Below are 23,734 nucleotides of genomic sequence, written 5' to 3' on the forward strand. Positions count from 1 at the left end.
ACCAGCCGCAGGGTCACACTCGGTCCCAGCCTCCACCAAGTTAACCCAATGTGCCGTCAGAGATATATAGTGGCCCTGCCCGGCAGCACTCGTCCACGTGTCCGTGGTCAGGTGGACCTTGTCAGAAACGGCGTTGGTCAGGGCACGGATTATGTTGTCTGACACGTGCTGGTGCAGGGCTGGGACGGCACATCGGGAAAAGTAGTGGCGGCTGGGGACCGAATACCGAGGGGCGGCCGCCGCCATGAGGCTGCGAAAGGCCTCGGTCTCTACTAGCCTATAGGGCAGCATCTCCAGGCTTAGCAATCTGGAAATGTGCACATTAAGGGCTTGGGCGTGCGGGTGGGTTGCACTATATTTGCGTTTCCGCTCCAGCGTCTGGGGTATGGAGAGCTGAACGCTGGTGGATGCTGTGGAGGATCGTGGAGGTGACGATGGGGTTTTTGTGGCAGGGTCCTGGGCAGGGGGCTGACTATCAGCTGACACAGGGGAAGGAGCAGTGGTGTGCACGGCCGGAGGTGAACGCGCTTGTTGCCACTGAGTGGGGTGTTTAGCATTCATATGCCTGCGCATACTGGTGGTAGTTAAGCTAGTAGTGGTGGAACCCCTGCTGATCCTGGTTTGGCAAATGTGGCACACCACAGTCCGTCGGTCATCCGGTGTTTCCTTAAAGAACCTCCAGACTTCTGAAAATCTAGCCCTCGCCGCAGGAGCCCTCGCCACGGGAGCTTTACTAGTTGACACATTTGGCGCTGATGCACCAGCTCTGGCCCTGCCTCTCCGTCTGGCCCCACCACTGCCTCTTCCAACCTGTTCTGGTCGAGGACTCTCCTCCGTCTCAGAAGCACTGTGTTCACCCGGCCTCTCAACCCTGCTTGGGTCTGTCACCTCATCATCCTCCGATCCCTCAGTCTGCTCCCCCCTCGGACTTCCTGCCCTGACAACAACTTCCCCACTGTCTGACAACCGTGTCTCCTCATCGTCGGACACCTCTTTACACACTTCCTCCACTACGTCAACAAGGTCATCATCACCCACAGACTGCGACTGGTGGAAAACCTGGGCATCGGAAAATTGCTCATCAGCAACCGGACAAGTGGTTTGTGACTGTGGGAAGGGTCCAGAAAACAGTTCCTCAGAGTATGCCGGTTCAAATGGCAAATTTTGCTGGGAGGGGGCAGACTGGGGGGGAGGAGGCTGAGGTGCAGGAGCTGGAGGAGTGCCGATTTCGGTGACATGGGTGGACTGCGTGGAAGACTGACTGGTGGACAAATTGCTCGAAGCATTGTCGGCAATCCACGACATCACCTGTTCGCACTGTTCTGGCCTCAACAGTGCTCTACCACGAGTCCCAGTAACTTCAGACATGAACCTAGGGAGTGTAGCTCTGCGGCGTTCCCCTGCTCCCTCATAAGCAGGTGGTGTCTCACCCCGCCCAGGACCACGGCCTCTGACCCCTGCAGTAGTTGGACGCCCACGTCCCCGCCCTCGTCCTCTACCCCTAGCCCTCGGGTTAAACATTTTGAAAATGAGAGTTATAACTTGTATTTTTTTTTAACTTTTTTTTTTTTTTTTTTTTTTTTTTTGTGTTTTTTAGTTTTTAAAACCAAACGATGCTATCCTATTGCTATGGCTATTTTCTAGCCAAGTATTACAGCACACTACTATGCCAGATGAGATGACGCTGAGTTATGAAAAAAATAAACGTAAAATAAAAAAGGAAATGGCAGACTGTGCCTAGTTGAAATACAACCCCGGGCCCTAATAAATTTTCCCACTTCGGTCTTTGCGATGGATATGTGCGTCACTAAAACACAGTGGTCGCAAGTCTGACTCCAAATTGCTCCCAATTTGATAGTAGATGCACTGCAGCAAGTACAGCCACCAGCAGATCAACCAGAAATCAAATATATATAACGCTACTGTAGGCGTAATTAAGACGTTTGTATTCTCCTATGGCTATTTTCTAGCCAAGTATTACAGCACACTACTATGCCAGATGAGATGACGCTGAGTTATGAAAAAAATAAACGTAAAATATAAAAGGAAATGGCAGACTGTGCCTAGTTGAAATACAACCCCGGGCCCTTATAAATTTTCCCACTTCGGTCTTTGCGATGGATATGTGCGTCACTAAAACACAGTGGTCGCAAGTCTGACTCCAAATTGCTCCCAATTTGATAGTAGATGCACTGCAGCAAGTACAGCCACCAGCAGATCAACCAGAAATCAAATATATATAACGCTACTGTAGGCGTAATTAAGACGTTTGTATTCTCCTATGGCTATTTTCTAGCCAAGTATTACAGCACACTACTATGCCAGATGAGATGACGCTGAGTTATGAAAAAAATAAACGTAAAATAAAAAAGGAAATGGCAGACTGTGCCTAGTTGAAATACAACCCCGGGCCCTAATAAATTTTCCCACTTCGGTCTTTGCGATGGATATGTGCGTCACTAAAACACAGTGGTCGCAAGTCTGACTCCAAATTGCTCCCAATTTGATAGTAGATGCACTGCAGCAAGTACAGCCACCAGCAGATCAACCAGAAATCAAATATATATAACGCTACTGTAGGCGTAATTAAGACGTTTGTATTCTCCTATGGCTATTTTCTAGCCAAGTATTACAGCACACTACTATGCCAGATGAGATGACGCTGAGTTATGAAAAAAATAAACGTAAAATAAAAAGAAACTGGCAGACTGTGCCTAATTGAAATACAACCCCGGGCCCTAATAAATTTTCCCACTTCGGTCTTTGCGATGGATATGTGCGTCACTAAAACACAGTGGTCGCAAGTCTGACTCCAAATTGCTCCCAATTTGATAGTAGATGCACTGCAGCAAGTACAGCCACCAGCAGATCAACCAGAAATCAAATATATATAACGCTACTGTAGGCGTAATTAAGACGTTTGTATTCTCCTATGGCTATTTTCTAGCCAAGTATAACAGCACACTACTATGCCAGATGAGATGACGCTGAGTTATGAAAAAAATAAACGTAAAATAAAAAGAAACTGGCAGACTGTGCCTAATTGAAATACAACCCCGGGCCCTAATAAATTTTCCCACTTCGGTCTTTGCGATGGATATGTGCGTCACTAAAACACAGTGGTCGCAAGTCTGACTCCAAATTGCTCCCAATTTGATAGTAGATGCACTGCAGCAAGTACAGCCACCAGCAGATCAACCAGAAATCAAATATATATAACGCTACTGTAGGCGTAATTAAGACGTTTGTATTCTCCTATGGCTATTTTCTAGCCAAGTATTACAGCACACTACTATGCCAGATGAGATGACGCTGAGTTATGAAAAAAATAAACGTAAAATAAAAAGAAACTGGCAGACTGTGCCTAATTGAAATACAACCCCGGGCCCTAATAAATTTTCCCACTTCGGTCTTTGCGATGGATATGTGCGTCACTAAAACACAGTGGTCGCAAGTCTGACTCCAAATTGCTCCCAATTTGATAGTAGATGCACTGCAGCAAGTACAGCCACCAGCAGATCAACCAGAAATCAAATATATATAACGCTACTGCAGGCGTAATTAAGACGTTTGTATTCTCCTATGGCTATTTTCTAGCCAAGTATTACAGCACACTACTATGCCAGATGAGATGACGCTGAGTTATGAAAAAAATAAACGTAAAATAAAAAGAAACTGGCAGACTGTGCCTAATTCTACTCAAACCCCTAATAAATTTTCCCACTTTGGTGTTTGAGGTGGATATGTGTGTCACTAAGAGCTAAACACAACGGTAGCAAGTCCCCCTGCTAATTCCTCACAATATGGTACTAGCTGCAAATAAAAAAAAAAAAAAATTATAACGTTATTGTAGCCCTAAGAAGGGCTGTTGGGTTCTTTAAGAATCACTCCTGCCTAACAGTAAGCTAATAGAACACCCTAACGCTTTCCCTGAGCAGCAGCAGCTCTCTCCCTAGCGGCATCCAGACAGAGAATGATCCGAGCAGCGCGGGCAGCGGCTAGTCTATCCCAGGGTCACCTGATCTGGCCAGCCAACCACTGCTATCTACGTGTAAGGGTACCACGTCATGCTGGGTGGAGTGCAGAGTCTCCTGGCTTGTGATTGGCTCTGTTTCTGGCCGCCAAAAAGCAAAACGGCGGGAGCTGCCATTTTCTCGAGCGGGCGAAATACTCGTCCGAGCAACGAGCAGTTACGAGTACGCTAATGCTCGATCGAGCATCAAGCTCGGACGAGTATGTTCGCTCATCTCTACATACCACCAATTTGTATATGCATTGATAGATTCTGGAGTTTCCCTCTTACCTCTTTCTAGGAGCTGGCTCATCCCACCCTTACCCCTACCCAATAACCCCTTAACCAAACACATAAAATACATTCTCCCAAGGACAGGAGACGGGAGCCAAGTTATCCCTCCTGTACCTTGCGTGAGTAAAACACAGATCTCAACCTAGAATAGAAGTGCTAGCTTCTATTACAATAAAACTCTTATCTCTAGTGTTAGAACTCCTGCTCCTATGTGCCGCAGGAGTTATAACATTTTAACCGGGTGTAAACATTTTAACCGACATCAAAACACTATTTTTGTACAAATATCTCACGGTTCTTCTCTGACTTCTTCCCTCAGTCAGCGCCTTCTCGAAGCCTCCTTTCATTCTCATCCAACCAGGCCACCGCATCTTCCGGTTTGTCGAAGAAGTGTGTACTGCCAAGGGCCACCACCCTCAGTTTTGCAGGGTATAACATTGAGTATGGAATTTCCAGTCCCCTTAATCTTCGTTTTATGTCCATGAATCTTGCTCTTCTCTTTTGCACCTCCATGGAAAAATCAGGATATAGAGCAATGGATGCACCGTCCATAGTCAGGTCTTGATGGTCCCTTGCCTTTCTAAGAATCTGATCTCGATCCCTGTAGTGAAGTAATTTAATTAGCATTGGTCTTGGTCTTGCTCCTGGTGGAAGTGGTCTCGATGGGACTCTGTGTGCCCTTTCTATAGCGAATAGCGGAGTGAGAGTATCTTGTCCCCTTTTCTCTTTCAGCCACTTCTCCATAAACCCCACTGGGTCTTGACCCTCTACTTTCTCCGGCATTCCCACCACTCTCAGGTTGTTCCTACGTAACCTGTTTTCCAGGTCATCAGACTTAGATATAAGGAGGGACACATTGTGATTAAGCCGCTTCAATTCTTTATGTACCGGGATCATCTGTTCTTCCACTTTGCATACTCTGTCCTCCACTGCATGAACCCGATCATTCGTTTTCTTCATGTCGTGGCGAATCAGATTTATGTCTTCTGTTAATCCCCCAATGTGAGTATTCATAGTTAACATAGCCGTTCCATAGTGTGCCACTGCCTTGAAAACATCTTTGAGTGTGGGCTCTTCGGGTACTTGTAGAGATGCTGCCATTTCTGCCACTATGTTAGGTTGTAGAGGGGTCTTTTTTGTTTTCTTTTGACGCTGGGGCACTGGATGCATATCTTGATCTTGCGTCTCTTCTTCAGAATCTTCCGCTGAGGTAAGTACCTCCATTATTTTCCTTGATGCTTTATTCTTAGACGTACTGGCCCCCTCCCAGGCAAACTTCTCCAGCCTTGCAGCCACTTCTTGGAACCTTGACACAAAGGCTTCTCCACTTTGTTTGGCCGGGGTATTCACATTACTCTCTTTACCGTCTTTTTTGCGGGCACCAGAGCGGGTCATGGTGAAATGTGATTGAAAATGGTAAGTTGCTCAGTTTTGACAACCAAGTTGAGGAACAGATCGTTATCAAACTTTGCAGTGCAGACAGGATGACGGTTAGGCTTAGTAAGCAAAGTCCGCTACTTTTGTGCCTCTATAGATTCCGTCGGTCAAGCAAGTTAATTGTTAAGCTTAATGAGCAAAGTCCGCTACTCAGAGATCCTTGTAGACTCCTCACTGCTTACGTACAAATTGTTAAGCTTTGTAAACAGAATCTCCTGTTTATGAGCCCGTATAGACTCCACTGCTCAGACAAGGTAAATGTTAAGCTTATTGAGCAAAGTCCACTGCGTATGAGCCCTTTAGGTGCTTCACGCTGCTGGTATTCAGGTTGTTAAGCTTTGTAAACAGAGTCCACTGCTTGAGAGCCTTTATAGATTCAGCTATGTAACCAGATTGTTTGTTAAGCTTAGTGAGCACAGTCCTCTGCTTATGAGCCTTTGTAGGCTCTGTGCTGTTGGCATGCAGAATGTTAAGCTTTATAAACAGAGTCCACTACTTGAATGCCTATATAGACTCAACTATACAAACACGTTTGAATGTTAAGCTTAATAAGCAGAGTCCACTGCATATGAGCACCCATAGACTTCTGGCATATATTTTGTTAAGCTTTATAATCAGAGTCCACAAATTTTTAGGTTTTTTTTAATTTTTGTATTATTTTTTAACTTTTTTTTTACTATATTGGTCTAATCATTCCTCCTATATACTATATTGTATTGCAGTATTGCAGTATATGGTGTTTTTACACAATATTCATTACAATAAGCCGCTTGCTTATTGTAATGAATCTGCCATACTGTCTCAGGTCTTAAAAAGACAATGGATCCCCGATGACATCACATTACATACATGGTGGTGCCCACATACAGCAGCTGCAGTTCTGCCTCGTACATGAACAGCGGAGCGCGCGAAGAGGTTAATAAAGTGTTTTCATTTTTGCATTTGATCTCTTTTGTGAAATCTACTTTTTGATATTTACTCATCCCTTCTCCATGACGGATATACATCTCTGGTGTCCACAATAAGTATCACTTGTTTTCCTTTTTCTTGTGATCCTCCTGTGATCTTGACTTGTGATGAGAATTCTCAATGTTTTTAAATAATTGGGTAAAATGTTCCATATTTCTTTGAAAATTGGGTAATAATTCTAATCATAATCATAATATTTTTTTTCTTGATCGAGTGTCTTTTGTGTTGTTGGATTTCTTCTTTATTTTTTTAATAGAGTCTCTCTAGGAATATTTGCTATTTCCAATATTACTTTTCATATGGGACTAAGTTCATTCCCTCTTTGGGAAAATTAAGTTAATAATGAGTTTTTTTAATAATTAAGTTTCTAATGAGTTTGCCTCCCATATATATATATATATTCGTACAGTACTTTGGTGATGTAGGAACTGACTTTTTGGGATATTTTTAATCCATATATGGAGATGGCAAATTTTTCTCAATATCTAGCTATTACTATTAGTAGTTTTGTTATAAGTTTTAGTTTAGTTCCTTCTACAATGTATATTGTTAGATTTAAAGGTTTATTTGTTCTTGACCCTGTATTGGACTGAATTCAAAAGATTCAAGTGTATTCTTTACAATAAATGGCGGATCGTGAGTAAAACTGACTCTTACCTTATAACTAGAGATGATCGAGCACTAAAATGCTCGGGTACTCATTATTCGAGACAAACTTTTCCCGATGCTCGAGTGCTCGTCTCGAATAACGAGCCCCATTGAAGTCAATGGGAGACTCAAGCATTTTTCAAGGGGACCAAGGCTCTGCACAGGGAAGCTTGGCCAAACACCTGGGAACCTCAGAAAAGGATGGAAACACCACGAAAAAATGGACAGGAAACAGCAGGGGCAGCATGCATGGATGCCTCTGAGGCTGCTTAAACGCACCATTATGCCAAAATTATGGGCAACAGCATGGCCATGACAGAGTGACCGAATGAGGCTAGATAGCATCTAAAACATCCAATAATTGACCCTGACACTATAGGGGACTATGCAGAGGCAGCGGCAGCAGCGGCAGGCTAGAGAGTGGCATGGCGACATACCCTAAATGGACTCAGGGGTGGCAGAGAGGAACCAAAGGAGGTGAGCAAGAAGCGCTGAAATGATTTCCTCTGTGAACAAAAGGTTGACGGTATATTTAGTCGATAACACAGCATGGTGGCGACATAGTGACCAAGTTCCATAACGTATCTGGTGAAACACCCGAAAAATGAGCCTGACACAGCTCGTTTGATAAGGGGACGACATTTGGAGGCAGCCATGGAGAGGACTTCCATGATTAAGAGCGACAGTATGGGGCATCCATATTACGCTTCTATGATTGCAACTGCAGGTCTCCAGCATGGCGGCGACAGACGCGCCGAGTTCCACTATGTATCTGGTGAAACACCTGAAAATTCTGCCTGACACAGCTCGTTTGATAAGGGGACCATGTATGGAGGCAGTGAACTAGTAGTAGATTAAAGGTGCTGCAGTTAAAACTATGTTAGTTGGATCTTGGGATGGAGCTGGCGCTCCGCTGCCAGGCGAGCTTTCGCCAATCCAAGCCCCTGTCTCTAGGCTACTCTCCAAACAGCACTTCTAAGAACCTTTTGTATAAGATCAAGTGTAGTAGCGTTCTTATAAGTTTGGGATATGGCGGGTGAGGGGAATGTAAACAGATGCGCAAGAAGCGCTGAAATAATATCGGTAAATGATAAAAGTTTGCCAGTATATTTTGTGGATTACACAGCAGGGTGGCGACAAAGTTAACAAGTTTGATGTGGAATGCCCTGTAATAGCTCTTGGGCGGTGTGCCTTTTATCGCCTAGGCTCAGCAGTTTGAGCACCGCCTGCTGTCGCTTAGCGACGGCACTGCTGCTGTGCCTAGAGCTACCAACTGATGGCGCCATGCCCACGGATGGTAATTCGGAGGAGGTGGAGGAGGGGTGGGAGGAGGAGGGGGTATAGTAGGCCTTTGAGACCTGGACCGAGGTAGGCCCCGCAATCCTCGGCGTCGGCAGTATATGACCAGCCCCAGGGTCAGACTCGGTCCCAGCCTCCACCAAGTTAGGTGTAGCAGCGTTCTTATAAGTTTGGGATATGGCGGGTGAGGGGAATGTAAACAGATGCGCAAGAAGCGCTGAAATAATATCGGTAAATGATAAAAGTTTGCCAGTATATTTTGTGGATAACACAGCAGGGTGGCGACAAAGTTAACAACTTTGATGTGGAATCCATGAAAACAACCCAAATTTCTGCCTGACACACCTCGTTTGATAAGGGGACGATGTATGGAGGCAATTATATGGACGACTTTTGGAGGTAGCAAAGGAGACAACGTGTGGAGGCTGCTATGGAGACAATTTAATTTGGATAGTCCAAAAAAGTTTTCAAACCAGAGGAGCAGGTAGGTGGCCCTCCAGAAAAATGAAATAGATTGAGTGCCTGTATGTGGCAGTCGAAAAAAAGTTTTCAAACCAGAGGAGCAGGTAGGTGGCCCTCCAGAAAAATGAAATAGATTGAGTGCCTGTATGTGGCACTCCAAAATAGTTTTCAAACCAGAGGAGCAGGAAGGTGGCCCTCCAGAAAAATTGAATAGATTGAGTGCCTGTACGTGGCAGTCCCAAAAATTGTTTAAAACAGAGGACCGGGAAGGTGGCCCTCCAGAAAAATTAAATGCATAGAGTACTATAGCTAGAGCCAGTGGGCCCTGTCAAAAAATAGCCAGTTTCCTCTGCTTTAGTGTACAAAGAGGAGAAGAAGGAGGAAAATGAGGAGGAGGAGTGCATAAATTATTCAGGTTGAGCTTCCTTCACCTGGTGGAGATTGGAAATTATGAGAAATCCAGGCTTTATTCATCTTAATAAGCGTCAGCCTGTCAGCGCTGTCAGTCGACAGGCGTGTACGCTTATCGATGATGATGCCACCAGCTGCACTGAAAACCCGCTCGGACAACACGCTAGCGGCAGGGCAGGCAAGAACCTCCAAGGCGTACAGCGCCAGTTCGTGCCACATGTCCATCTTTGAAACCCAGTAGTTGTAGGGAGCTGTGTGATTATTTAGGACGATGGTATGGTCAGCTACGTACACCCTCACCATCTTTCTGTAAAGATCAGCCCTTCTCTGCCGAGACTGGGGACAGGTGACAGTGTCTTGCTGGGGTGACATAAAGATGGCAAAAGCCTTGTAAAGCGTACCCTTGCCAGTGCTGGACAAGCTGCCTGCTCGCCTACTCTCCCTCGCTACTTGTCCCGCAGAACTACGCACTCTGCCGCTAGCGCTGTCAGAAGGGAATTACTGTTTCAGCTTGTGCACCAGGGCCTGCTGGTATTCATGCATTCTCCCACTCCTTTCCTCTCCAGGGATGAGAGTGGAAAGATTTTGCTTGTACCGTGGGTCCAGGAGAGTGAATACCCAGTAATCGGTGCTGGAATAAATTCTTTGAACGCGAGGGTCACGGGATAGGCAGCCTAGCATGAAATCTGCCATATGCGCCAGAGTGCCAACGCGCAAGAATTCACTCCCCTCACTGGCCTGACTGTCCATTTCCTCCTCCTCCAACTCCTCCAACTCCTCTTCTTCTGCCCATACACGCTGAACAGTGAAGGACTGAACAATGGTCCCCTCTTCTGTCTCGCCAACATTCTCCTCCTCTTCCTCCTCATCCTCCTCCACCTCCTCCGATATGCGCTGAGAAACAGACCTGAGGGTGCTTTGGCTATCAACAAGGGAATCTTCTTCCCCCGTCTCTTGTGACGAGCGCAAAGCTTCCGACTTCATGCTGATCAGAGAGTTTTTCAACAGGCCAAGCAGCGGGATGGTGAGGCTGATGATGGCGGCATCGCCACTGACCATCTGTGTTGACTCCTCAAAGATACTCAGCACCTGACAGATATCAGACATCCACGTCCACTCCTCATTGTAGACTTGAGGAAGCTGACTGACCTGACTACCAGTTCTGGTGGAAGTTGACATCTGGCAGTCTACAATCGCTCTGCGCTGCTGGTAAACTCTGGATAACATGGTTAATGTTGAATTCCACCTCGTGGGCACGTCGCACAACAGTCGGTGAGCGGGCAGCTGGAGGCGGCGCTGCGCTGCCCTGAGAGTGGCAGCATCTGTGCTGGACTTCCTGAAATGCGCACAGATGCGGCGCACCTTCGTGAGCAAATCAGACAGATTGGGGTATGTCTTGAGGAAACGCTGAAATTATCAGATTTAACACATGGGCCAGGCATGGCACATGTGTCAGTCTGCCGAGTTGCAGAGCCGCCACCAGGTTACGGCCGTTGTCACACACAACCATGCCTGGCTTCAGGTTCAGCGGTGCCAGCCACAGATCAGTCTGCGCCGTGATGCCCTTGAATAGCTCTTGGGCGGTGTGCCATTTATCGCCTAGGCTCAGCAGTTTGAGCACCGCCTGCTGTCGCTTAGCGACGGCACTGCTGCTGTGCCTAGAGCTAGCGACTGATGGCGCCATGCCCACGGATGGTAGTTCGGAGGAGGAGGTGGAGGAGGGGTGGGAGGAGGAGGAGGCATAGTAGGCCTGAAAGACCTGGACCGAGGTAGGCCCCGCAATCCTCGGCGTCGGCAGTATATGACCAGCCGCAGGGTCAGACTCGGTCCCAGCCTCCACCAAGTTAACCCAATGTGCCGTCAGCGATATATAGTGGCCCTGCCAGGCAGCACTCGTCCACGTGTCCGTGGTCAGGTGGACCTTGTCAGAAACGGCGTTAGTCAGGGCATGGATGATGTTGTCTGACACGTGCTGGTGAAGGGCTGGGACGGCACATCGGGAAAAGTAGTGGCGGCTGGGGACCGAATACCGAGGGGCGGCCGCCGCCATGAGGTTGCGAAAGGCCTCGGTCTCTACCGGCCTATAGGGCAGCATCTCCAGGCTAAGCAATCTGGAGATGTGGACATTGAGGGCTTGGGCGTGCGGGTTGGTTGCACTATATTTCCTTTTCCGCTCCAGCGTCTGGGGTATGGAGAGCTGAACGCTGGTGGATGCTGTGGAGGATCGTGGAGGCGACGATGGGGTCATTTCGGTGACATGGGTGGACTGCGTGGAAGACTGACTGGTGGACAAATTGCTCGAAGCATTGTCGGCAATCCACGACATCACCTGTTCGCACTGTTCTGGCCTCAACAGTGCTCTACCACGAGTCCCAGTAACTTGAGACATGATGAACCTAGGGAGTGTAGCTCTGCGGCGTTCCCCTGCTCCCTCATCAGCAGGTGGTTTCTCACCCCGCCCAGGACCACGGCCTCTGACCCCTGCAGTAGTTGGACATCCACGTCCCCGCCCTCTTCCTCTACCCCTAGCCCTCGGGTTAAACATTTTGAAAATGAAAGTTATAACTTTAATTTTTTTTTTACTTTTTTTTTTTTTTTTTTTTGTGTGTTTTTTAGTTTTTAAAACCAAACGATGCTATCCTATTGCTTTGGCTATTTTCTAGCCAACTATGAAAGCACACTGCTATGCCAGATGAGATGACGCTGAGTTATGAAAAAATAAACGTAAAATAAAAAGTAAATGGCAGACTGTGCCTAATTTCAATCAAACCCTTAATAAATTGTCCCACTTCGGTCTTTGCGATGGATATGTGCGTCACTAAGCGCTAAACACAACGGTCCCAAGTCTCACTGCAAATTCCTCACAATATGGTAGTAGATGCACTACAGCAAGGCCAGCCACCAGCAGATCAACCAGAAATAAAATATATAACGCTATTGTAGGCCTAAGTAAGCCGTTTGGATTCTCCTATGGCTATTTTCTAGCCAACTATGAAAGCACACTGCTATGCCAGATGAGATGACGCTGAGTTATGAAAAAATAAACGTAAAATAAAAAGTAAATGGCAGACTGTGCCTAATTTCAATCAAACCCCTAATAAATTGTCCCACTTCGGTCTTTGCGATGGATATGTGCGTCACTAAGCGCTAAACACAACGGTCGCAAGTCTCACTGCAAATTCCTCACAATATGGTAGTAGATGCACTACAGCAAGGCCAGCCACCAGCAAATCAACCAAAAATCAACTATATAACGCTATTGTAGGCCTAAGTAAGCCGTTTGGATTCTCCTATGGCTATTTTCTAGCCAACTATGAAAGCACACTGCTATGCCAGATGAGATGACGCTGAGTTATCAAAAAATAAACGTAAAATAAAATGAAACTGGCAGACTGTGCCTAATTGAAATCAAACCCCTAATAAATTGTCCCACCTTGGTGTTTGAGGTAGATATGTGTGTCACTAAGAGCTAAACACAACGGTAGCAAGTCCCCCTGCAAATTCCTCACAATATGGTACTAGCTGCAAATAAAAAAAAAAAATGTATAACGTTATTGTAGCCCTAAGAAAAGCTGTTGGGTTCTTGTAGAATCACTCCTGCCTAACACTATTCTAATAGAACAGCCTTACGCTTTCCCTGACCAGCAGCAGCTCTCTCCCTAGTGGCATCCAGACACAGAATGATCCGAGCAGCGCAGGCAGGGGCTAGTCTATTCCAGGGTCACCTGATCTGGCCAGTCAACCACTGCGATCGACGTGTAAGGGTACCACGTCATGCTGGGTGGAGTGCAGAGTCTCCTGGCTTGTGATTGGCTCTGTTTCTGGCCGCCAAAAAGCAAAACGGCGCGAGATGCCATTTTCTCGAGCGGGCGAAGTATTTGTCCGAGCAACGAGCAGTTTCGAGTATGCTAATGCTCGAACGAGCATCAAGCTCGGACGAGTATGTTCACTCATCTCTACTCTTAAACAATGGCAAAGTGACAAAGACTCTTTTTCCGAGATTACATTATCTAAAATAAAACATTATCACCCTTTTAAAGTAAAAAGTAAAACAAAAAATACAATGAAAAATACATTTGTTAAATTTAAAACATAAATTCCGGTGTCTGGTCACATTAATTAGCATCAATTATCTAAATTCTGTGGCGTCTTAAAATTTCAAGATTGTATCTGATGCCCTAAAATAAAAGGAACATTTTTATTTCTTAACTCTTTAAACATAAATTCCTTCATAAACTATAAATTTGAAGTTTTGTAGCATATAGATGACTTAGATTTTTTAAATTAAATTAAATAAAGGGTTCCATGCACACTAGCGCTTTATGAAAAAAAAATTATGGAAGCAGAGCCGTATCAATTAACTTTCTACTAGAGCGAAAAATACATTCTGTAAACAACAAAGAAAGGAAGCAAAAATAGAGAGAGAAAGAAAGCAAAAACAAGCCCAAAATTATTTCCCAATTATATAAGCGACAGGAAACTAGAAACTGAAAGTGCCAACCTCTGAGGAACAACATGGGGTCATGGTGGAGGGAGATGAGGAATAACCTGGGGACATGGTGGAGGGAGATGAGGAATAACCTGGGGTCATGGTGGAGGGAGATGAGGAATAACATGGGGTCATGGTGGAGGGAGATGAGGAATAACCTGGGGTCATGGTGGAGGAAGATGAGGAATATTCTGGGGTCATGGTGGAGGGAGATGAGGAATATTCTGGGGTCATGGTGGAGGGAGATGAGGAATAACATGGAGTCATGGTGGAGGGAGATGAGGAACAACATGGGGTCATGGTGAAGGGAGATGAGGAATATTCTGGGGTCATGGTGGAGGGAGATGAGGAATAACCTGGGCTCATGGTGGAGGGAGATGAGGAATAACCTGGGGTCATGGTGGAGGGAGATGAGGAATATCCTGGGGTCATGGTGGAGGGAGATGAGGAATAACATGGGGTCATGGTGGAGGGAGATGAGGAATATTCTGGGGTCATGGTGGAGGGAGATGAGGAATATCCTGGGGTCATGGTGGAGGGAGATGAGGAATAACATGGGGTCATGGTGGAGGGAGATGAGGAATATTCTGGGGTCATGGTGGAGGGAGATGAGGAATATCCTGGGGTCATGGTGGAGGGAGATGAGGAATAACATGGGGTCATGGTGAAGGGAGATGAGGAATAACCTGGGCTCATGGTGGAGGGAGATGAGGAATAACCTGGGGTCATGGTGGAGGGAGATGAGGAATATCCTGGGGTCATGGTGGAGGGAGATGAGGAATAACATAGGGTCATGGTGGAGGGAGATGAGGAATATTCTGGGGTCATGGTGGAGGGAGATGAGGAATATCCTGGGGTCATGGTGGAGGGAGATGAGGAATATCCTGGGGTCATGGTGGAGGGAGATGAGGAATAACATGGGGTCATGGTGGAGGGAGATGAGGAATAACCTGGGGTCATGGTGGAGGAAGATGAGGAATAACCTGGGGTCATGGTGGAGGGAGATGAGGAATAACATGGGGTCATGGTGGAGGAAGATGAGGAATAACATGGGCTCATGGTGGAGGGAGATGAGGAATAACATGGGGTCATGGTGGAGGGAGATGAGGAATAACCTGGGGTCATGGTGGAGGGAGATGAGGAATAACCTGGGGTCATGGTGGAGGGAGATGAGGAATATCCTGGGGTCATGGTGGAGGGAGACGAGGAATAACATGGGGTCATGGTGGAGGGAGATGAGGAATATTCTGGGGTCATGGTGGAGGGAGACGAGGAATAACATGGGGTCATGGTGAAGGGAGATGATGAATATTCTGGGGTCACGGTAGAGGGAGATGAGGAATAACCTGGGGTCATGGTGGAGGGAGATGAGGAATAACATGGGGTCATGGTGGAGGGAGATGAGGAATAATATGGGTTCATGCTGTAGGGAGATAAGGAAAGGGTCAATCTGTTCAATGTTTCATTTTAAATAAAGGAAAATCCCGACTGATGATATGAGGAAGAATAATGTAAATCCTCTAACGACTTTTTTTGGTTTTGCCTTTCCATTTTTAACTCCCCACTTTTAAAAAGCAATACCTTTTTTATTTTTCCATGTAAAGAGCTCTGTTTTGCTTTGTTTTCTGCGTAACAAATTGCACTTCATAGTGACGGTATCTACTATTCTATGCCATGTACTGGGAAGCAGAATTTTTTTTTTGAATGCAGTGAAAATGATGAAAAAATGCATTTGCGCCATTTTCTTGTGGGCTTGGATTTTACAGCTTTCACTGTGTGCCCCAAATGACAGGTCCACTTCATTAAGTGGGTCAGTACGATCCCTGAGATAACACATTTTTATAGGTTTTATAATGTTTTCATACATGTACAATAATTAAACCTGTAGAAAAAAAAAAATTCATTTTGCCCTCTTCTGGCGCGAATAACTTTTTCATACTTTGGTGTACAGAGCTGTGGGTGGTGTCATTTTTTGTGACTTTTGATGAAGTTTTCAATGCTTCTAATATTAGGACGGTGTGACCTTTTGATCACTTTTTATTGAGTTTTCAAAATGGCAAAAAAGTGCCATTTGCGACTTTTGCCTTACGGGGTTAAACGTGGTGACAAAACTGTTATTATATTTTGATAGATTGAGTATTTTCAGATGCGGCCATATCTAATGTGTTTATGATCTTTACTTTTTATTTATATTAATATGACTTCTAGCGAAAGGGGGGTGATTTGAATTTTAAGCTTTTTTTTTACTTTTATTTTTACTATTTTTAAGACCCCCTAGGATACTTTAACCCTGGGTTGTCTGATTGATCCTAAAATACCAAGTTGTTTTTCACAAGTTTTGGAGTTCTGACATTTTACAAAATTAGTACTATAAGTTTGATTCTATAGAACTGTGGAATAACTGTAGAGACACAACAGGTGTATTATTGTTGAGGCAATTTTTTGTGCAATAATTGGAGGTTTTCTTTTGGAGTAAGGTATTTTGCGATCCTTGTGTGCAGCAATATCCTCAGCCCTGGTCAAAGACCATTGGGGGTGACCCTGATTTTTTTATATTTATGAAATCTCTGTAGATTCCTTGTGAAAATCAGAAATTTCGCAAAAATTTCTCCTACTTCCGATCAACTAGCCAAACCAAATAACCTTAGTTGTTTGTATTGGATGTTGACTCTTGTAGTGAAGTATGTTTCCCGCAGTGGGTTTCCTGAAACTGCTAGTGATGAAAATATGGCCCACTGTCCCCTGAAACCTTAAGTCAAAGAAGATGATTTCGGTGGAATGAGCGTAGTGCGTGAATCTAGAGATGTGAAGTGTTTTTTGGACAGATTTCTTATATGGAAGGAAAACTCCTCCTTATGTGGAGTAGATAAATCTTGTTTAATTCTGTTTTGAAACGTATCCATAGAGGGTGTATGTGATTGTGATGGATAAAAGAACCGGTTGCTGACATTGAGGTCCTTGGACTGGTCAAAAAGTTGCCATCCGTAGCCTGAGCTGTGTCCAGCAGCATCAAATTCACTATAGTAAGTGGCTCACCAAAGCTGAAATCACCACAAATGTTATTACAAATAATTGTCCATTGCAGACAGGAGTAACTTGTGTGACCATGGATTGTTCATCAGAAGGAAAATGTCTTTTTATCGGTAAATTGCTGACAAACTTATTAGTGCCACAAATAGAAAATAAATCAATTTGTGACATTAATAAGTTTGTCCGCAATTTAACGATAAAAGGACACCTGTTTTTCTTTCACTGGCCTGGAATAACCTATCTCATGCCGCTATGAGCGGGTTGGGGGGGGGGGTTACTCAATAACCTGGTCCTTGTTCCTGGAGGAAGGAACCCTCACTGCAAACTTTGACAAGAGCAGGAAAAGAGCAGGACAGCTTCAGATGAGTAAAAGAGGGAAAGAGGGGCAGGGGGGCAGGGCCAAAGAAGGCACGGGGCCAGCACAATGAGCTTCCCAATTCAGACAGGAAGCAGCGCACCTGTCGAGGGGACAAGGACAGCACTGACAGCCCTGATCGGTGCGTGTTTCAGGAAAGGTTTTCTGCCATCCTCAGCTGGCTGTACCTCTCTGCAGGTGGTGGGGTGTATATTCTGGGAACTGGATGAAAGATACGGGGCTCGTGCCCTGGAAACTTTGACATTGCGATGCCCCTGGCTCTAACACATCATAAATATGGCGCAGCAAGAGAATAAGATCTGCTGAAAAAAACTGAAGAAAAGCTGATAATAAATTCCCCCGTGTTCACACTCAGGCAAAACATCAGCTGCTCCTTTATCCGAGCTCCTCCCCATTTTTCTCTCTTATTCTGATTGTGTTACATAATTGTACAAGTTCTCTAATTCAATCTGAAGTTTATTGGTTATTGCATCTCATACAACTCAACATCAAACTCAATTACAAATGCAGATCTTCAATAAGAACAAGACTTCTCCCCTTGTGGCTCCTCTCATATGTAAAAAAAAGGAAAATGTTTGCCACATTCTTAACATTAAAATGTTGTTTTTTCCTGTGTGAGAGACGTGTTTAGAGATGGGATTTCATTGCAAAACATTTGTCACATTGTTTACACAAACTGCTTCTCCCCTGTGTGAGTTCTCTCGTGTTTAACAAGATCTGATTTCCTAATAAAACATTTGCCACATTCTGAACATGAAAACGGCTTCTCCCCTGTGTGAATTCTCTCATGTTCAATAAGTTTTGATTTCTGACGAAAACATTTGCCACATTCTGAACATGAAAACCGCTTCTCCCCTGTGTGAATTCTTTCGTGTTTAACAAGATCTGATTTCCTAATAAAACATTTGCCACATTCTGAACATGAAAACGGTTTCTCCCCTGTGTGAATTTTCTCATGCTGAACAAGATCTGATTTTTGAATAAAACTTTTCCCGCATTCTGAACATGAAAATGGTTTCTCCCCTGTGTGAATTATCTCATGTTTAACAAGATGAGATTTTTGAAAAAAACATTTGTCACATTCTGAACATGAAAACGGCTTCTCCCCTGTGTGAATTCTCTCATGTTCAATAAGTTTTGATTTCTGACTAAAACATTTGCCACATTCTGAACATGAAAACGGCTTCTCCCCTGTGTGAATTCTCTCATGTTTAACAAGATCTGATTTCTGACGAAAACATTTGCCACATTCTGAGCATGAAAACGGCTTCTCCCCTGTGTGAATTCTCTCATGTTCAATAAGTTTTGATTTCTGACGAAAACATTTGCCACATTCTGAACATGAAAACGGCTTCTCCCCTGTGTGAATACTCTCATGTTTAACAAGATATGATTTCTGACGAAAACATTTGCCACATTCTGAACATGAAAATGGCTTCTCCCCTGTGTGAATTCTCACATGTTTAACAAGTTCTGATTTATGACGAAAACATTTGCCACATTCTGAACAGGAAAACGGTTTCTCCCCTGTGTGTATTCTCTCGTGCTGAACAAGTTCTGATTTATGACGAAAACATTTGCCACATTCTGAACATGAAAACGGCTTCTCCCCTGTGTGAATTCTCTCATGTTTAACAAGATATGATTTCTGACGAAAACATTTGCCACATTCTGAACATGAAAATGGCTTCTCCCCTGTGTGAATTCTCACATTTTTAACAAGATCTGATTTATGACGTAAACATTTGCCACATTCTGAACAGGAAAACGGTTTCTCCCCTGTGTGTATTCTCTCGTGCTGAACAAGTTCTGATTTATGACGAAAACATTTGCCACATTCTGAACATGAAAATGGCTTCTCCCCTGTGTGAATTCTCTCATGTACAAGAAGATTTGATTTTTCAATAAAACATTTGGCACATTGCGAACAAGAGAACGTCTTCTCCCCTGTGTTAATTCTCTCGTGCTGAACTAGATCTGATTTTTGAATAAAACATTTTCCACATTCCGAACATGAAAACGGCTTCTCCCCTGTGTGAATTTTCTGATGTGTGAGGAGATTCCATTTAAGAGTAAAACATTTCTCACATTTAGAACAAGAAAATGTCTTCCTGGTTGCAGTTCTTAGATGCTCGGCTTCTCTGTGGTGGCTCCTTTTTGGATTTTTAGTCTGTGTTGTATCAGAAGAAGTGTTCAATGTAATAGAATCAGATGATAGATTGTTGCAATGAAGGTCTGATGGTGAAACCTTTCTGCTGTTGTTTTCTATACATGTATCTTGTGTGATCCCACAATCATCAGCTTTAATATCTGAAGATATCAGATGTTCCTCTGAGCCACAAGTAACGTCATCTACAATATAAGGTTGAATAACAAGTTGATCAATAACAAAGTTAATAAATCTGTAATTATATAAATATTTATAACATTTTATATATCATATCTCACCCTCTAAGATAAATCAAACAAGTCCAAAACCAGGGGAAAAAAAGACAGACAAATGTCCAGACTAAAGATGAATGATCCCTATTTTGTACATATGTGAAGCTTTATATTTCAATATATGTACATCTTTGCACCCCCACCTGTACATGACTGTACCCCTAAACCTCTACATGACTGTACCCCTACACCTGTACATGACTGTACCCCTACTCCTGTACTTGACTGTACCCCTACACCTGTACATGATTACACCCCTACACCTGTACCTGGCTACACCCCTACACCTGTACATGACTGCACCCCTACACCTGTACATGACTGCAACCCTACACCTGTACATGACTGTCCCCCTACTCCTGTACTTGACTGTACCCCTACACCTGTACATGATTACACCCCTACACCTGTACCTGACTACACCTGTACATGACTGCACCCCTACACCTGTACATGACTGTACCCCTACACCTGTACATGACTGTACCCCTACACGTGTATATGACTACACCCCTACACCTGTACATGACTGTACCCCTATATCTGTACATGACTGCACCCTTACACCTGTACATGACTGCACCCCTACACCTGTACATGACTGCACCCTTACACCTGTACATGACCGCACCCCTACACCTGTACATGACTGCACCCCTACACCTGTACATGACTGCACCCCTACATATGTACATGACTGCACCCCTACACCTGTACATGACTGCACCCCTACAGCTGTACATGACTGCACCCCCTACACCTGTACATGACTGCACCCCTACATCTATACATGACTGCACCCCTACATCTGTACATGACTGTACCCCTACACCTGTACATGACTGCACCCCTACACCTGTACATGACTGCACCCCTACACCTGTACATGACTGTACCCCTACAGCTGTACATGACTGCACCCCTACACCTGTACATGACTGCACCCCTACACCTGTACATGACTGTACCCCTACATCTGTACATGACTGCACCCCTACATCTGTACATGACTGTACCCCTACACCTGTACATGACTGCCCCCCTATATTTGTACATGACTACACCCCTATATCTGTACATGACTGCACTCCTACATCTGTACATGACTGCACCCCTACATTTCTGCACCTCTTTACTCCTATTGCTGCATTTTTATTTTTATGCAGTTGAGATGCATTTTTTACTGCAAACTGTGAATGTACAATGAAAATCATACATTTGATAAAAAGCACAATGGGGGTCTTCATTATCGCCTTTGGAAGTGCCCACAATTTGGGCGCTGTTAGGGAACCCACCGCTTTTACAAAATGTTTTGGCGCACAATTAGAGCTGCAGAAAACTAGTCTAAGGAGTTCTATTGGCTCCAGATTTATGAAGCCAGGAGCTTGAGTGCACCATTTTTTTCTGGTGAACTCAGTTTAACGGGTGAACAGATTCATATCAGACTTCCGTGTCACAATCCTTTTTGCAAACACTTCAGTAATACAAGTGCAATCGCTATGAACTCCCGAGACCAGCGTTTAGCTGCAATAATTTTGCGCCAAAAATTGTACCCAATAGAGACGGAAATATCTCAGATTCACAAGCAGTGCCACAATTTTGCGCCCAAAAATAGAACAAGTCATGAGAGTCAGATAAACACCAATATTGTGGAGGCACTACCGCTATTTTTCCGTTTGAAAGGCTATATTTTGTGGTAGTGGATATAGGCATAAATAATGTGGCAGAGGAAAAATCATTTATAGAAAGCAATGAAGGCTGTCAGTACTCACCATCCTGGGGGTCCTTGGCACCAGCTTCATGTCCTCCTTCCCAGGCTCCCTCCTCCACACATATCTGGATCAGTTCTCTCTCCATTCTGTGTCTCAGTCTCTCAGTCTAAGCTCCTCCAGTAAGATCTTCCAACAAGAAGTTCTCCTCATGTGAGTTGTATCTGGGTTTCTTATACTACTTAGTCGGCCCCCTTTTGTCTCAACAACCTCCCCCATGTAAATGAAGGGTGTTGGTCCCACTTCCTTATCAGCGAGGCTTTTTGTTTAAGAGTGTCTTGTTATGAGTGTTCTCCTTTGTTATGTTTTTATTATCCCTTCCCACTAAAGAAAGGCCAGGATGTGTCTTTCTGATGAAACTAGATAACTTCATTTGCAAATCATTTGAAATGTCGCCCTGTGATTCCCTACTGATTCCACATCCTGAACAATAGGGAATGCAAATCCATGCAGACAAGGCGTCTCCAATGACCATGGGACTGCCCTATCTGGGAAATGGCTTCATGGAGCAGAAGAATATCATACAATCAAGTGCTTTTTATGTCCAATCAAATATTGAGATATGTTTTTATTTTTAAAATAATTTTAGTAAACATTTTTAGAATTTCTTTCCAGTCACAAAATCAGTATTGGTGCTGTATAGTAAACTTTTGTTAGTAACATTTGTATTTCAAAGTCCTGCTTTTTTATAACTGTATTATACAGTCAAGTACATACTATGGCATTGCCAACATTATTACTACAAAATATTGTAAAAGTTTTAATATATGACTTTTTAATTCTTCAATATATTTGTCATATCTTAACTCTTAAACAATGGCAAAGTGACAAAGACTCTTTTTCCGAGTTTACATTATCTAAAATAAAACATTATCATCCTTTTAAAGTAAAAAGTAAAAAAAAAATACAATGAAAAATACATTTGTTAAATTTAAAACATAAATTCTGGTGTCTGGTCACATTAATTAGCATCAATTATCTAAATTCTGTGGCGTCTTAAAATTTCAAGATTGTATCTGATACCCTAAAATAAAAGGAACATTTTTTTCTTAACTTTTTAAACATAAATTCCTTCATAAACTATAAATTTGAAGTTTTGTAGCATATAGACTACTTAGATTTTTTAAAATTAAATTAAATAAAGGGTTCCATGCACACAAGCTCTTTATGAAAAAATATTATGGAAGCAAAGCCGTATCGTTTAACTTTGTACTAGAGCGAAAAATACATTCTGTAAACAACAAAGAAAGGCAGCAAAAATAGAGAGAGAAAGAAAGCAAAAACAAGACCAAAATTATTTCCCAATTATAAATGCGACAAGAAACTAGAAATTGAAAGTGCCAACCTCTGAGCAACAACATGGGGTCATGGTGGAGGGAGATGAGGAATAACCTGGGGTCATGGTGGAGGGAGATGAGGAATAACATGGGGCCATGGTGGAGGGAGATGAGGAATAACATGGGGTCATGCTGTAGGGAGATAAGGAATAACCTGGGGTCATGGTGGAGGGAGATGAGGAATAACCTGGGGTCATGGTGGAGGGAGATGAGGAATAACCTGGGGTCATGCTGTAGGGAGATAAGGAATAACCTGGGTTCATGGTGGAGGGAGATGAGGAATATCCTGGGGTCATGGTGGAGGGAGATAAGGAATAACCTGGGTTCATGGTGGAGGGAGATGAGGAATATCCTGGGGTCATGGTGGAGGGAGATGAAGAATAACCTGGGGTCATGGTGGAGGGAGATGAGGAATAACATGGGGTCATGGTGGAGGGAGATGAGGAATAACATGGAGTCATGGTGGAGGGAGATGAGGAATAACCTGGGGTCATGGTGGAGGGAGATGAGGAATAACATGGGGTCATGGTGGAGGGAGATGAAGAATAACATGGGGTCATGGTGGAGGGAGATGAGGAATATTCTGGGGTCATGGTGGAGGGAGATGAGGAATAACATGGGGTTATGGTGGAGGGAGATGAGGAATAACCTGGGGTCATGGTGGAGGGAGATGAGGAATATCCTGGGGTCATGGTGGAGGGAGATGAGGAATAACATGGGGTCATGGTGGAGGGAGATGAGGAATAACTTGGGGTCATG

General features: G+C 44.2%; 1 protein-coding gene across 1 annotated transcript; it reads right to left on the bottom strand.

The window, feature by feature from the left end:
• Positions 1-6,010: 6,010 nt before the first annotated feature.
• Positions 6,011-21,726, bottom strand: LOC140076183 (uncharacterized). The gene is made up of 4 exons (XM_072122698.1): positions 21,642-21,726; positions 19,558-19,779; positions 18,099-19,476; positions 6,011-6,194 (listed from the first exon to the last, which is right to left on the bottom strand). The coding sequence occupies exons 1-4, from the start codon at positions 21,724-21,726 to the stop codon at positions 6,011-6,013; spliced, it is 1,869 nt and encodes a 622-aa protein (XP_071978799.1).
• Between the last annotated feature and the right edge of the window lie 2,008 nt (positions 21,727-23,734).

This window comes from Engystomops pustulosus, chromosome 8 (assembly GCF_040894005.1).
Source record: "Engystomops pustulosus chromosome 8, aEngPut4.maternal, whole genome shotgun sequence".
NCBI classification, from domain to species: Eukaryota; Metazoa; Chordata; class Amphibia; order Anura; family Leptodactylidae; genus Engystomops; species Engystomops pustulosus.